Below are 15231 nucleotides of genomic sequence, written 5' to 3'. Positions count from 1 at the left end.
TTTAAGTGGTTCAGTGTGTTCAGATTGTTGAGTTCCAACAATGGCATCAGTAACTAGATTACCACTGTAAACAAAAAAATGACAACTATAAACAATAATAAACAATAATACCCATGCACATTTCAGAAAAATATTTTGAAATCTGTGAGAGGTCAACACATGCTTTCATCTGTTAGTTTCACTTTGGTATTTGTGAACATTATCGTATGGCAATGTTCCTATAAAATGTTACCTTCAATGTTAAACAGCTGTTGCCAGACACCATGAGTGAATAGCGACGTCCTGCCAAGATCTATACATTCTGTTGTTCGGCTGCCAAAGGTTGGACACAATGTTTTCATTGTGGTAACATGATTAGTTATCAGTGCGTCTTCAGGTTCGCATGTAATGAGTGGAGCTTCTACAATAGTTACGAAAGCATGCAGGAATGTCTGGATCTTGAGTGTTTGAGCAGTCAAAGAGTCTCCACACGGTTACAGTATTTGAGGTCATAAATGATTGTATGAATAAAGTATCATTTGTGATGGTCGTGTTTCTCCTTTGCCTCCCAGCTGATCTTAAACTTTCTCTCACAGTCTTCAAGGTTCTGCACTCTTTCCTTGCGGCCTTGTCTGACCCTGACGCTTCTGGTATGGATACACCAGGGATGGAGTTTTACAGATGGCTTGTTTGATATAAAAACAGGAAATGTTTCTATATTTTGGTCTTACGTAACCATGGCAACATGCACTTTAATGACCATCAGTCATTGGTGAAGATGAATAGGGCCTGTTTATATCCCATCAATCATATCACATTTGCCTTCAAATGGTTCTGTGTTGTTCTGGCAGTGTGTGAGAAATTAAATGTTACTCACATTTAACCCAAATGAAGCATTAGTTGACTAATCGAATGAACTGATTTGATCAACCTTTTATTGAAGGAAAGAGAGGCTTGATGCTACAAACACCCATACTGTAAGGATTTGGTGTGAATTCATATAGAATGGGAAATACTGACAACATGACAGCATGTATTTAATCCAAATATGTACACTTCTACTCAAAAGTTTGGGGTCAGTATTTTTTTTAAAGAAATGAATACTTTTATTCAGCAAGGACCCATTAAATTGATCACTAAACACATTTATAATGTTACAAAAGATTTCTCTTTAAAATATTGCTCTTTTGAACTTTCTGTTCATCAAAGAATCCAGGAAACTTAATTGTCAACACAAAGTACAGAGCAGTGTTGCACTTGTTCCTTTGTATGACAAAAAAAAAAAATATGTCAATGAGAACAGCTGTATGGGACATTCGGCTATATATTGTTAAAATACAGTATGTAAGCAGCACTGATTAGGAGAGAAAACAGTTGCAAAGTGCCAACAGTTGGCGCATGACATCATCTATAGCGACATTTCGCAGCCTTTGCAGCCATTAGTTACTTTCCATTGAAAATAGTTGGCAACATGGGTACAGAAGCACTTGAGCTGAGGTCAGATGAGATCTCAGCTCCATTATTTTTCTTTTGTAAAAGCTCTCTGCTTTTCTTTGGCAGTCTCAAGAGGAAAGTCCACATGGAGCCGATTCTTGGAAACCCTGTCATTTCTTTTTTTGTCCTCCATTTGTTGTCCTCAATGGCATATTCCACTGTCGCTCTGCGATTCACCGTGAACACAGAGTCCCCTCGCACTACCGCGGTAAACAAAGCCCCCTTGCTGTTCTCGTACTGCCCGGGCATGGCCGTCCACTGACCTGAGGTCAGATTGTAACAGTCTATCATGCATTTCAAAAAATCATCAGATGGCCCGTTCCTCATGACGTACAAATTGTCCCTGTGGCCCACCATGCAATGACCGTAACTTTGATGCCGAACAAGTGTTGTGATTAACATCCATTCATCCTTGTTGGCTATGTACTCATAAATCTCAGTAGCGTCTTTAGGTCTCCAGAGGCATATGAAAAGTCTTCTCATGGCTTTGGCGCAAGCGACGGTGGTTGCAGGTCTTGGCAGATTGGCAGCAACGCTCCAGGTGTCCGAAGAGACTTTGTACCTCTCCACAGAGGACATTATGTTCTTTTCATACTCTCCACCAATGACAAAAAGGTCGCCCACATGGCTAACAAGGGTGCAGTTGTAGCGAAGTTGCCGAGGGCTGGAAAATGTGCTCCAAGTGTCAGTAGATACATCATAGCAGAAACCAGACTCCACAACTTTATTGGTAATATCATAGACTCCTCCAACAATGTAGAGCTTGTTGTCTAAAACCGTAACTCCTGCCATGGTGGTGCTGGCGTTGAGAGGCAAATGGGTGAGAACCTTCCAGTCTTTCTCGTCCTCATCAAGATAACAAACAGTCCTCATGAAGTCCTGCAACAGCTTGATGGTTGGCGAATGACTACCAACCATGATGTACGTACTAGGAACAAGAGGCTCTATATATTCAATCAAATCCTCTGGCAAGCTCTTCACATCTTCTTTGAGGTCTTCATAAATGTCTCGAATGAACAAAGCTGCACTCCTGAAGAGCTTCAATAACCCAAAGGTCGCCGCTGTGTGATACATAAGAAGGCAGTTGTCTGAAGTGATAATGTTTATGAGGTGCTCAGTTAGAAGCTCTATGTGAAGGAACGCAGTACACTCGATGGCGTCAACAATTTCATCACCGTTCAGCATGGGTCTTTCACTATGCATCACACGGAGGGCGACCAGGAATCCACGAGCGCTCGGCACCTGAAGACAAACCTCATCCTCCTGGCATTCCTTCATGCCAGACTGGAAAAGCGCTCGAAAGTATTCACAATGCTCCTCCAGGAGGCTTCTGTCCACCGTAAAAACACTTTCGGCAAATTTCACTTTCACAGTTTTTCCCATGAAACCCATTGGCTGGTAAACCGCCTTCCTTACGTCGATCTCTGAGCCAGCACAGCTGCTTGTCTCCATCGGGTTACCTCCTCTCATTTTCATCTGAACTCCAGAGAAATGCCCACACAGTCAAACCTGTCTGTGAAGACATTCACAGCACCATTGACTGTCCATGGTGTGTTCTAAAGTGACAGTGTCGAAGCAGATGCACTTGACTTGAGTGTGCAGTGTTTGTATTACTAACAACTACAAGAATAGAATCAGCTATACATAGAGGTGAAAAGTATGGTCGCATTATGCTGCTTGAAAGCAATGGCAGATAGCCACCGCCGTAGAGGGCAGCCGTCATCATGGTTATTTATTACCTTTTGTTCTTGGCAGGCATGAAAGGCAGGCTGAAAATTTCATCTTCTCTCTTTGATGAACAGGTGAACTGCCCAAAGCTGTAACAATGGTATGCCTGTAAGGGTCACTCTTTGTTGTGGGTTAGCATTCCAGGTTAACGTGACTGCTTAAAATAAAATAAAACCAAGCAGACCTATGGGTAGGCAGGCTACTGGGGGATGCTCACTTCAAAACATAAGCTTGCAGATATAGTAGACCAGTTTAATTGCTATCCTGTGACTCCAAATTTTACATCTTTGAGTAAGGATCGCTATCTTACTTTTACTGAGCATATGTGGACACAAGCCCAAATAGCAAATACTATAGCCTAGGCTACATCTATAAAAAAAATAGCAGCCTAGAGCCTACAAATTCATTTAAATATATTTCAATCCTTAAAGCAGTTTAAATGCCCTAAAACTCTAAATTGTAATACATTGTGTGTTTGTGTTTAACAATGATAATTCCTCCTAATTTGAAGAATTTTGTGAACCGTAAGAAACAGTGACGTCGAACATCGTGTCTCGTGACCGATTAAGAAGGAAATTGACAAACGCGTTTGAACGTCTTCAGCAAACAATTAATCATAATTTTTCATCAATTAATTTCTTACATTTGGCTTGGGTCTTTTCAGTACTTTTTAAAATATAAAACGGTAACCTACCGTTTATTTGAGCAACAGCAAAATTAATGAGGCCGGCCATTTCCTGGCGAAATAGTCTAGGCTACATGATAGCAACAGTATAGCGAGCACTTTTCGTTCATTTCCGACCATTTTTGAAATAACAAATTATTATATCATTTCGTTTTAGATGTAAACATCACAAATAAGCGTGTTTTGAGTCGTTGCTACAGGTAGTCAACTTCGACGTAAAAAAAAAAAGTTTCCCCTGAAAAAGTAATTGAGTAAAGCTCACACTGTTAAAGGGAGGGGAACTGATTTATCAAACGCGAATTTTACAATTGCTGTAGCCTACAGTATGAGCTTTGAAGATTATTTTTATGTTCATGGGAGGCGGATTCACTGGATAGATTCATTCCGTCATGTGCTCCAGCCCACCGAACCAAAATATTCCAGCATTATTTATTTCACTGTTCATTCCCCTCTCGCAACATCCTCTTCGACTGCAAGAGACTTCCAAAGCACAGAGAAAATAAGAAAATACGCTACCAATCTCGGAAAAATGTTTTTTTGCGTGTTTGTAGACATGTCGTTTATACTGAAGTATAAGGCGAGCCAGCTGTTTTGCAGAGAGCTCTGGTGAGAAATCAGACGTCAGCATCATCCAGGTATGAACTCAGAAGATCAACGCACATGTATACTGTGTGTCTAATATGGACTGCGTGATTCGGATCTTCTTCTTCGAGTGTTCATTCTTCTATCTTATCACTTCTTCAGGATGTCTCTGATGTTTGGGAAAGCAAGAACGTGCAACATTGTCACAGTTCCTGAGCATGAGCCCTCGGAGTGTAACATAGTGATTTTAGGAGCTATGGGATCTGGAAAGTCAGGTATGATTAACATACATTGCAGGGGAATATCTTCGTCATGTTCATAATCACAAACACTAGTTAATGCACACTGAAATTGTCATTAGCCTACACTTTGTTCCTGGTAGATTTGTTTGAAAAATCAAGGTGTCTTTCATTTTTAGGGAAGACTTGATTGCACTGTAAATCAGTTTGAATTTGTATTTCCCCATATATATATTCATATCTGAGTGTAATTGAAATGACTGATCTGATTTATTTTATAAATGAATGTTTTAAAAAAAAGTATTGTATATGTTTGCCTGGATAACATAGGGAGATTTAGTTTTAAGACGACAACTGAAACAACAGAACTTTTCCATCGTCATGTTGGGATGCTCTGTTATGTAATTGAAAATATTTCTGAACTTAGACTTACAGGAAGTTTGTCTGTCCCCCCGCAGCACTTACTGTGAAATTCCTCACTAAGCGTTTCATCAGTGAATATGACCCAAACCTTGGTGAGTTTCCCAGCTTTTACTGTTGTCACCAAGGATGTAACCAAATATTGAGGGGATCGAAGGTGAAAGTTTAAGAATTGGTCAAATTAGAAAATACTGAGTACAATAATGAGTGATTGAACATCTGGAGGGGATGTGTACCTCTCTACGTCTAGTGGTTATAGTCCTGGTCTTAACACAACACATTTGAAAGTGATTTATCAATCAAACAGATAATTTATCTTACTGAAGCATTATTGCTAACTTTAGTTACATATATATATATATATATATATATATATATATATATATATATATATATATATATATATATATATATATATAACCTATAGGAACCCAGATGGATGACTTTAAAACTTTAATGGCTTTTACTTAGAGACATAAAAGTCCTTCTAAAGCTTCTTTCTCATTTTCATTATTTTATTTTTCTTGGTAGAAGATGAAAAGTTGAGGCTTTTACTGACAGTTTTAACATTACTATAATGACAGGTTTTAGGATTCAACATTTTAAGACTTGCAGGCTTTGCCAAACCACTTTAAGAATTTGTCTTGAAGGGTTAGTTCACCCAAAAATGAAAATTCTGTCAGTAATTACTCACCCTCATATTGTTCCAACCCCATAAGACTTTCGTTCATCTTCGGAACACAAATTAAGATATTTTTTATGAAATCTGAGAGCTGGCTCACTCCTTCGGCTGCTAGGTAATCGATATGCCATCCCAGAAAAGTTAGTAAAGACATCGTTAAAATAGTCCAAGTGACTACAGTGGCTCAACATTAAGTTTATCAAGCGACAAGAATACTTTTTGTGTGCTATTCAACTATTAATTTTCTTCTGTGTGGGCCTCTGAGTGAGTTCACGTAGTGTAACGGCACATCGCTTCTGGGTTGTACGTCAGAACGTAGGCTCAGATGAACGAAAGTCTTATGGGGTTGGAACAACATGAGGGTGAGTAATTACTGACAGAATTTTCATTTTGGTGTGAGTGTGAACTAACCCTTTAAGTCTTTTTCCAACACCATTTTGTTTTTGTTTTCAAATTTGGCATTTGTTCTATCACATTTACATCTTGTTCACATTTAATTATTTCATGAAATCATTATATAAAATAATACAATTTATAAAATGCACATGGATGGCAGGAACAGAAATGTCCTGTTTTATTTTGAGAAGAACTGGATGAAAAGACCTCATCTGGAGAAACTTTAAGACAAAACACATTATGCAACTATCATGTAACTTGAGCTGGTGTGAAATTTTTAATGTTTTAGTGAATAATACCAGTTCTTTTGGTTAGTTTCTTTCAAAAAACAAACATTAGCTTCTTTTACACATTACATTTTCAGAAGATACTTACTCTTCTGAAGAAGTTGTGGACCAGCAGCCGGTTATAGTCAAAGTGATGGACACGGCTGATCAGGTAATGATGCCCATTTGTCTCTTTTGAGAATATTCTGCTTTATATAGATTGCCACCTGATATTTGCATCAGACTGATCTCCTCATAATGCTTGGTGTTTTACTTTCATGTAATGGAAGTTTGTTGCATAACCTTGGCAACTTTACAGTATGCGAACAAATCTGTCTTTATTTAAATCAGGATGGACCAGTCAACTGTGAGCGCTATTTAAGCTGGGCCAATGCCTTCATCATTGTCTACAGCATTGACAACCGGAATAGCTTTCAGGCCTGCCAACAGTACATAGAGACTGTGACCCTTTACTCAAAAGGCCTGCAGCCAGACACTCCTGTCGTTCTTCTAGGCAACAAAGTGGACATGGAGAGATACAGGTGAATTAAACATCCTTCCTGTTAGATCTTTTTCAAACTCATACCCTCATATACCCTCAATCACTATTCCCCACATTACTCCACTAATATAGTCGACGAGTGAGCGAATTCTGACACTGAGTGCGCCAGAAGGGCTGCCGCTTTTGCATAGTTTGTGCTTGCTGTTTAATAATCATTTAAAACTTAGCAAACTGGCAGCTCCAGTAGTAATGAAAAGATTTATCTTGAACTCTGTTCTTATGGAAACAAGCTAGCCTGACGTCGTCATACTCAGATTCTAGTCAGAATCAGTGTGAGTCTGATACTGCTCCATTGGGCTGTGATTATGAGGCGTGTTTCAACCGAACCAGGAAAGAAAATGCCTCTGCACTCAATTGGATAAACCTACAACCAATCAGAGCGACGGAGTAAGTGACGTATGTTGAGCGACTTCTCAACTTCTCGTTGATCGCGGTTCTCTGTTCCTCTTTTAAAATGAATGCGCTGTCGATATCTTCTATAACAGACGCAATGGCTGAATCTACACCTCTCAATTCTCCAGCGGCAGCCATCTTTGTTGTAAACGAATTCAACCCAAGCGCTCTTTGGTGACGTGGATGATTACGTTACTGTTGATAATCTGTCCATCATCGTATAAAGCCCGCCCTGACAATTTGATTGGTCCAAACAGCTCTGGTTCGAGCATAAGCAGTCCAAGTCCGAACTTCCCGACCTCAAATGTTGTGGGTGGGGCTAAGTTCGGCTGGCATCCAGGCTAGAAACAAGCTACCTTAATTAAACAATTTGATAATCAATTAAAAAGGAATTTATACCTGTATAATATTACGCTGTACCCACATTGGACCAGCTGTTTGGAAAATGGATGGATGGATGATTCAACTGTGGCGCCATCTTCTGGCGAGACGCGGGAAATCATTCTGCTCAACCCTCACAGTGCATTATGGGTATTCTCTAGCCGTTGGTTGTAAATCAGTTGTACACTCGTTATTGCGGTGCATTATGGAATTGAATGAGTGCCCTTGATAACATTGACAATGGTTTCGGACACCACTACAAATGGCTGTCCCCTCAAATAGTGCCCTATTTAAGGGTATAGGGGGCAATTTCAGACACAGCCACAATGATTTGTCTCATAGGGGACCTATTGTGCACTTTTTCTTTATTTTATTTTGGGGTCTACTTTTTCAAAAAACACATTATTTTCACATATTTTACATTGTTTCAGCACCTCTCTTCCCAGTCTTTCGGTTACCCCCTGTTAGTTCCTGTCACTGTCTATATGAAGTCCCTTCTTTTGAAAAGCGCAATGTGCTCTGATTGGTCGGCTGGAGCAGTATGTTGTGAGTGATTGGTCAACCGCTTTGAACATGTTTCGGAAATGTCTCTTACCATACCCGTGATTTTCAACACACCACAAATTCAACTCAGCCAGGCCTCTGCCTCTTTTTTGCATGTGTCTTGGGCGGGAATTATGTAAACGAGGAATGTTTTGACGTGTTCATTCCGGAAGAAAACTCAAGACTACAATGGAGTTCAGAAACAGTGACACTAATATAGAGAATAACTTTGTGTTTGTAACTTTGCAGACCTTTTTCATGCTCAAACAGCAACATTACACACTATTGAAAGTTGGAAATGTCAATTGACCCCTTTAAGCACAAATCTTAAACAGCCAAATCTCCTGTGTCAGAGTGGGTGTTAGTCAAAACAGTAACCAAACATAGTAAAATAGTGCATTTACATATTTGTATGAATGTCCTTTTGTTAGTTTAACTTGAAGAACATATGACCTGTGACTAGCTATATTACAGCAATTATGCCCTGTACTACCGCAAGTTATTTAGATTTCAATCTTTCATGATCCTAAAATGTTTAAGTAAGGATTTGATTGGTCCAGGAAATGACCATTTATTGCCTTTTTATTTTCCTTTCATTATGCAAACACAGTGCATAAAATGACCAAATAACAGCTGGACTCAATCAATTCTATCTATTTATGTAACTACAGATTTATGTGTGCTTTGCCAGCCGTATTTTAAATAAATGTTTTAACTGCTCATCCTGTTTTTTTCTGCTTTGCCATTGTTATTACCATAGAGACTTTCCTTAACCCTTTATTGCACAATTTTATCTTAGGGTGCATTTATCATAAGCACTTTTTATTTAGATTTTAGTGATGCAAAGCAAAGTTTTCAACATCATTACCCCAGTCTTCAGTGTCACATGATCCTTCAGAAATCACTCTAATATGCTGATTTGCTGCTCAAGAAACATTTCTTAGTATTATTATCAATGTTGAAAACAGTTGTGCTGCTAGATATTTTTGTGGAAACTGATAATTTTTTTTAGGATTCTTTGATGAATAGAAAGTTTAAAACAACAGCATTTATTTGAAATGGAAATCTTTTGTAACGTTATGTCTTAAGTGTCAATTTAATGCGTCGTTGTTAAATATACTGTAAGTATTTATTTCTATAAAAAAATCTAAACTTTTGAATGGTAGTTGTGTAAAAAAATATATATATATTTAATTAATCTGTTATTTAAATAAAAAATATCTTATAAATTTAGTTGCATTCTTCTTTTACATGCATTTATTATATTATTAGCCGATTTTATTGACTCATTTACACTAATTATTATTTACAATAATTTAATACATTTTTAATACATTTATTGTCATTGTTACACATATTATAATTAAGAATGTATTTTTGATTTTAGTAAGAGGTCCATTTTACGTAAGAAAAGTCATTCAAATGCTTTCATAATGCATGCATTTAAGAGTTAAACATTTGTGCAATAATCTATCTCTTTCTTTCTCAGACAGGTGAGCAAGGCAGACGGCGCAGCCCTGGCCTCGAGGTTCGGCTGCCGGTTCTTTGAAGTTTCCGCCTGCTTGGACTTCCTTTCCGTTCAGCACATCTTTCACGAAGTCGTTCGGGAAGTGAGGCGAGAGACAGATAGGAGTATCCGTCCGCTCTTCATCAGCGAGGACAAGTCCGCGATCAGCCTGTCCTCTGCTCCTCCCCTCACCGCCTGCTATAAAGAGCTGCCCACTCCAGCCACCGCAAAGCTGGTCACGGTGAAGTCCTCCAGAGCTCAAAGCAAACGCAGAGCCCCCACGCTTACACTGCTCAAGGGCTTTAAGATCTTCTGATGTGATGCTGCCCTCTTCTGATACAGGAGAGGATCTCTTCTGATACTGAAGGAGAACAACATCTCTCACATAGGCCTACTTGAGAATGCAGTAACTGTATGAGAATGGACAATGTATTAAATATAGCCTATCAGAGCTCCAATTAATGTCTTTGTTAACACTTCTGATGTTACTGTTATAATTTAGTTTTGTTTTTTTGCACCACTATTATACTTGTATTTTATTGTGATAAAAACCATTTCCACTTTAATTTCCGAGGATTCATGAGGACTTTTATTTTTTTTATTACACTGCAGAACATAAAACCTAATTATCCACAGAATTCCAAAGAAAGTTTCAGGAAATAAACACATTTATTTGTGTTTGTTCATGTAAAAAGTCATATTGAAACATATATGTGATTAAACATGGTATAATTACCAAGTTTATTATGTTGCATCTCATCAAGTGAGATAGAAGCGAATAACTTACTATGCTTTGTATGGGCTGCAAAGAAAATATACAAATTAAATATTTGATTTAATTCATATAATGTAAGTTTGTAAGGTACAATATTATGGTTTGAAAAAAGAAAAAAAAAATCAGTAATTTTCAAGTTTCAGCTCATGACCAATTCTGATGCATTTTCACACAAAAAGTTGTTTGTTTTTTTATTAATTTTGTTATAACAAATAGTAAAACTTGCCTTTTGAAATATACACTATAAAACTGAATATATGTGTGAATATATTGACACTGATTGTTTGACCCAAGGCTATAAGCAAATATATTTGGACTAGGGAAACCATGAGTAATATGCAAACATTAGGATTATATTAAAACGCAATAGCCTCAGATGAAGTTATCACTTGGGTGGAGTTTTGGGACAGAGTCTCCTCATCTGTGTTGTGGACGTCCTGTTCACCTTCCCCCTCTGATACCGGTTCAGGATACAAAGTAGACACGTTCCCGTCCTTCCAGGTCACCACAATTTCTCCAGGCTTCATTTCCTCTGAGGCTTTGCTGTTGGTTGAAGGCTCTTCCCAATCTCTATGGCTGTGTTCGGATGATATGGAAAGGCTTTTCTCCTCTTTGACCTGTGTAACCTTATCAGTGACGATGACCTGCAACCCCTCCATTTCAGGGTTCAACTCTGTCACTTTTGTGGCTGCTTTGTACTTGGCTATTTGCTTCCTGTTCCTGTATGGGAGACATGGAAGTTATGGAAGAATATTCCATATAAATATATATACTGTATATATATACATATATGTATGTATGTACTGTATGTATACACACACACACACACACACACACACACACACACACATATACATACATATATTATGGGGGGCTAAACAGGAAATAATTACATGTAAATCTGAATATATAAATGTTAATCTGAATATATAGTTATAAATCTGAATATATAAATGTAAATGTGAATATATAGTTACAAATCTGAATATATAAATGTAAATACGTATATATAGTTACAAATCTGAATATATAAATGTAAAGCCTGAATATATAGTTACAAATCTGAATATATAAATGTAAATACGAATATATAGTTACAAATCTGAATATATAAATGTAAAGCCTGAATATATAGTCACAAATCTGAATATATAAATGTAAAGCCTGAATATATAGCCTACTTATAACTGAATATTTAAATGTAAATCTGAATATATATATAGTTATAACTCTGAATATATATTTATAAATTCTGAATATATAGTTATAACTCTGAATTTATATGTAAATCTGAATACATAGTTATAACTGAATATATATTTATAAATTCAGAATAGGCTATATAGTTATAACTCTGAATAAATACATGTAAATTCGATGATATAGTTATAACTCTAAATATATAGTTACAACTCTGAATATATATTTTTAAATCCTGAATATATAGTTATAACTCTGAATATATAAAAGTAAATCCGATTATATAGTTATAACTGAATATATATATATATATATTTTTTTTTATGTGTGTGTGTGTGTGTTGTGTATATATATATATATATATATATATATATTCAGAGTTATAACTATATATATGAATATATATATATATATATATATATATATATATTCAGACTTTTAACTATATACAAATGTATATTTATATATTCAGATTTGTAACTATATTCAGAGTTATAACTATATATTCAGATTTACATTGATATATTCAGGATTATAACTATATATTCAGATTTGTATCTGTATATTCAGATTTACATTTAATTATATCCTGTTTGGCCCCCCATAATACACACACACACACACACACACATATACATATATATTCTGAAGACATCCCGTGTTCAAATAATGTGCATTTATAGTAATCATAATTTAGTTACTATAAAACTGCTGTTTGTTACCTGTGTGGTTGTAATGCTAGTTTGTACTAACCTATTAGCCATCATGCCCATGACCAACAGCATAGCACCAATCAGAAGACCCAGAAAAGCAAATGCCAGCATGCCAAACTTCCATGATGTTGCTGTAAAACAAGAAAAGGGCATTGGACAGTCTGTGAGTATTACTGTGATACAGCCACATCCAAGTGTGCACTTAAGCCATTTCATGGATGGGGAAATTCAATTCTGTAAAAGTGAGAAACTAGAAAGACTTTAAGTGCAAGCTTGGCACACTCACGGTCCTCTGTGCGGTAAAACCACTGTAAAAACTTCATCTGTGCCTCTGTCATTCCCTGTGCAGGCGACTCTTCAACAAAGTCAAACTCGTCGGTCTCTGAATCACTGTCTCTTCTGGATCCTGTGAGAATGAGTGAAGATGAGATTTATATAGCATGAGACCATAAAGAGTCGGAGCGAGGAAGGTCATATTCTAAAATGTGGCAGAAATCGCTTTACACTCTTGTGATTGTGAAGCCAGAAATTGTGACATTACTGTCAAGCACATTCCCTCTATAATTCACATTACTATAATGCAATAAATAAATACAGTGCTGGTCAGAAATATAAGCCCCCTTGGTAAATGTGATCAAAGATGGCTGTAAAAAATAACTCTGCATTGTTTATCCTTTTGATATTGAAAAAAAAAAAAAAAAAAAAACTTTCATTGAAGTAAAATAATTGAAAATATGAGGAAAATCAAATTATGAAATAAATGTTTTTCTCCAATACATGTTGGCCACAATTAATTGCACCCTTTTATTCAATACTTTTTGCAACCTCCTTTTACCAAGATAACAGCTCTGAGTTTTCTCCTATAATGCCTGATGAGTTTGGAGAATAACTGATAAGAGATCAGAGACCATTCCTCCATACAGAATCTCTCCAGATCCTTCAGATTCACAAGTTCATGTTGGTGCTTCTTCTCTTCAGTTCAGCCCACTCATTTTCTATAGGGTTCAGGTCTGGGACTGGGATGGCCATTGCAGATGCTTGGTTTTGTGCTCAGTGACCCATTTTTGTTTTTATTTTGATGTTTGTTTTTGGATCGTTGTCCTATTGGAAGATCCAAACATGGCCCGTTATAAGATTTCTAGCACAGGCTGTCAGGTTTAGATTTTTTGTCTGTTGGTATTTGATGGAATCCATGATGTATCTGAACAAGATATCCAGGACCTCCAGCAGAAAATTAGGCCCACAGCATTAAAGATACAGCAGAGTATTTCATTTTACACATGGGGTACTTTTTTATCCCTGTATGAGCCAAATAACCCATATTAAGTGTTTGCTGCCAAAAAGCTCTTTTTTTTTTTCTTTTTTTTATCTGACCATAGAACATTTGAAAAGTAACTGACATGACTGGAACTTCAAACGGGACGGGTTCTATGGTCAAATGAAACAAAAAAAAAAAAGCTTTTTTGGCAGCAAACACTTAAGATGGGTTTGGTGCACACAGGGATTTTTTTTTAAATAAAATATCAAAAGGATTAACAATGCAGATTTATTTTTTACCGCCATCTTTGATCATATTTACCAAGGTGGCAAATAATTCTGACCAGCACTGTAAATATTGAATAACATTATTGAATTTTCTTTTACTTACTGAAATATGGTTTCATACTGAAAAATACTGAAATTATATATATATATTGATCAATGATACATTAATCAAAAGTGACAGTAAAGACAATTATAATATAACAAAATATTTCTAAATAAATGCTGTTCCTTTGAACTTTTTATTCAACAAATAATGAAAAAATATGTAATGGTTTGAAATATTTAGCAGCACAGAGGTTTTCAACATTGATGATAATCAGAAATGTTTTTTGAGCAGCAAATCAGCATATTAGAATGATTTCTGAAGGATCATGTGACGCCGAAGACTGCAGTAATGATGCTGGAAAATTCTTAACAAATTCTTAATATTAATATATTCATATTTTTGATTAAATAAATGCAGATTTGGGAGTGTATGTCTGTCAACCCGGATAAAATGAGCGTGACAATGTAGACACATAATTCAAACAAAGAATCAAATAATTCAGATGTTTTTTCGGCTTCTACTCACTCAGTTTGTTCTGGCAGATATCAGCCGCATCCAGAGATTTCCAGGTGTTGTGTTCACCCCTGTTGAGCTTGAGGTTTCCTCTCTCTGAGCTCAACGCCAGCGCATTTTTCAGGCTGATGAGCTGTTGAGCTTTGCACTGCCATTTGATATGTTGACCAGAATCACAGCTGATAGTCTGGACTGGGTCGCTGTGGATGGAAGAGAGACACCTCAGGGTGCCTGTGTTTATTAGGAACCAGTCATCGCTCCACATCCACTGCTGCAGGACTGAGTCCAGACTGCATGTCTTTAACTCAACTCCTCCTTCAGCTGAGTCCTCTAGACACAGGTCTTCCTTGATGTTGTGGATCGTGAAGCTGAACGTGCCTTGAAAAAAAGATTATATCTGTGAGACATTGTGATTAAATCATACAAATCATACTTTTATATCTGGAAATAGAGAATGAATGGGAATTTTGTCTCGCACATGATATAATTCAACCATTAATATATTATTTTTGTGAGATTATATGGTCTGTAGTTCACCCTGAATCTCTCAAAAATAGGTCAAGGTCACATTTCACCCCAATA

General features: G+C 36.7%; 3 protein-coding genes across 3 annotated transcripts in view; 1 reads left to right on the top strand and 2 right to left on the bottom strand.

The window, feature by feature from the left end:
• Positions 1-899: 899 nt before the first annotated feature.
• On the bottom strand, positions 900-3036 carry kbtbd13a (kelch repeat and BTB domain containing 13a). The gene has a single exon (XM_084405917.1). It carries the CDS (start codon positions 2947-2949, stop codon positions 1423-1425), a length of 1527 nt encoding a protein of 508 aa, XP_084262043.1. The 5' UTR covers positions 2950-3036; the 3' UTR covers positions 900-1422.
• A 758-nt stretch (positions 3037-3794) lies between these two features.
• Positions 3795-10423, top strand: rasl12 (RAS-like, family 12). The gene is made up of 6 exons (XM_084404551.1): positions 3795-4521; positions 4631-4743; positions 5166-5222; positions 6570-6643; positions 6823-7013; positions 9840-10423. Exons 2-6 carry the CDS (start codon positions 4632-4634, stop codon positions 10171-10173), a joined length of 768 nt encoding a protein of 255 aa, XP_084260677.1. The 5' UTR covers positions 3795-4521; position 4631; the 3' UTR covers positions 10174-10423.
• The window catches only part of LOC311287611 (uncharacterized protein), a 10293-nt gene continuing 5393 nt past the window's right edge, over positions 10332-15231 (bottom strand). The window contains exons 3-6 of the mRNA XM_084404550.1: positions 14662-15027; positions 12832-12951; positions 12586-12676; positions 10332-11352 (exon numbers count right to left, since the gene is read on the bottom strand). Of these exons, the coding sequence (XP_084260676.1) occupies positions 10989-11352; positions 12586-12676; positions 12832-12951; positions 14662-15027 (941 nt within the window). The 3' untranslated portion in view covers positions 10332-10988. The remainder of the gene's footprint in view (positions 11353-12585; positions 12677-12831; positions 12952-14661; positions 15028-15231) is intronic.

Source organism: Rutilus rutilus (assembly GCF_951802725.1).
Source record: "Rutilus rutilus genome assembly, chromosome: 3".
Lineage (NCBI taxonomy): Eukaryota > Metazoa > Chordata > Actinopteri > Cypriniformes > Leuciscidae > Rutilus > Rutilus rutilus.
Note: the sequence above shows the minus strand (reverse complement) of the source record. Positions and strands in the feature narration are given on the sequence as shown.

Bases quoted from the DNA above. Each gene is read 5' to 3' on its own strand.
- rasl12 (XM_084404551.1), top strand. From the start codon at position 4,632: ATGTCTCTGATGTTTGGGAAAGCAAGAACGTGCAACATTGTCACAGTT. The intron at 4,744-5,165 runs GTATGATTAACA...GTCCCCCCGCAG, and splicing joins TATGGGATCTGGAAAGTCAG to CACTTACTGTGAAATTCCTC. The intron at 6,644-6,822 runs GTAATGATGCCC...TATTTAAATCAG, and splicing joins TGATGGACACGGCTGATCAG to GATGGACCAGTCAACTGTGA.
- kbtbd13a (XM_084405917.1), bottom strand. From the start codon at position 2,949: ATGAAAATGAGAGGAGGTAACCCGATGGAGACAAGCAGCTGTGCTGGC.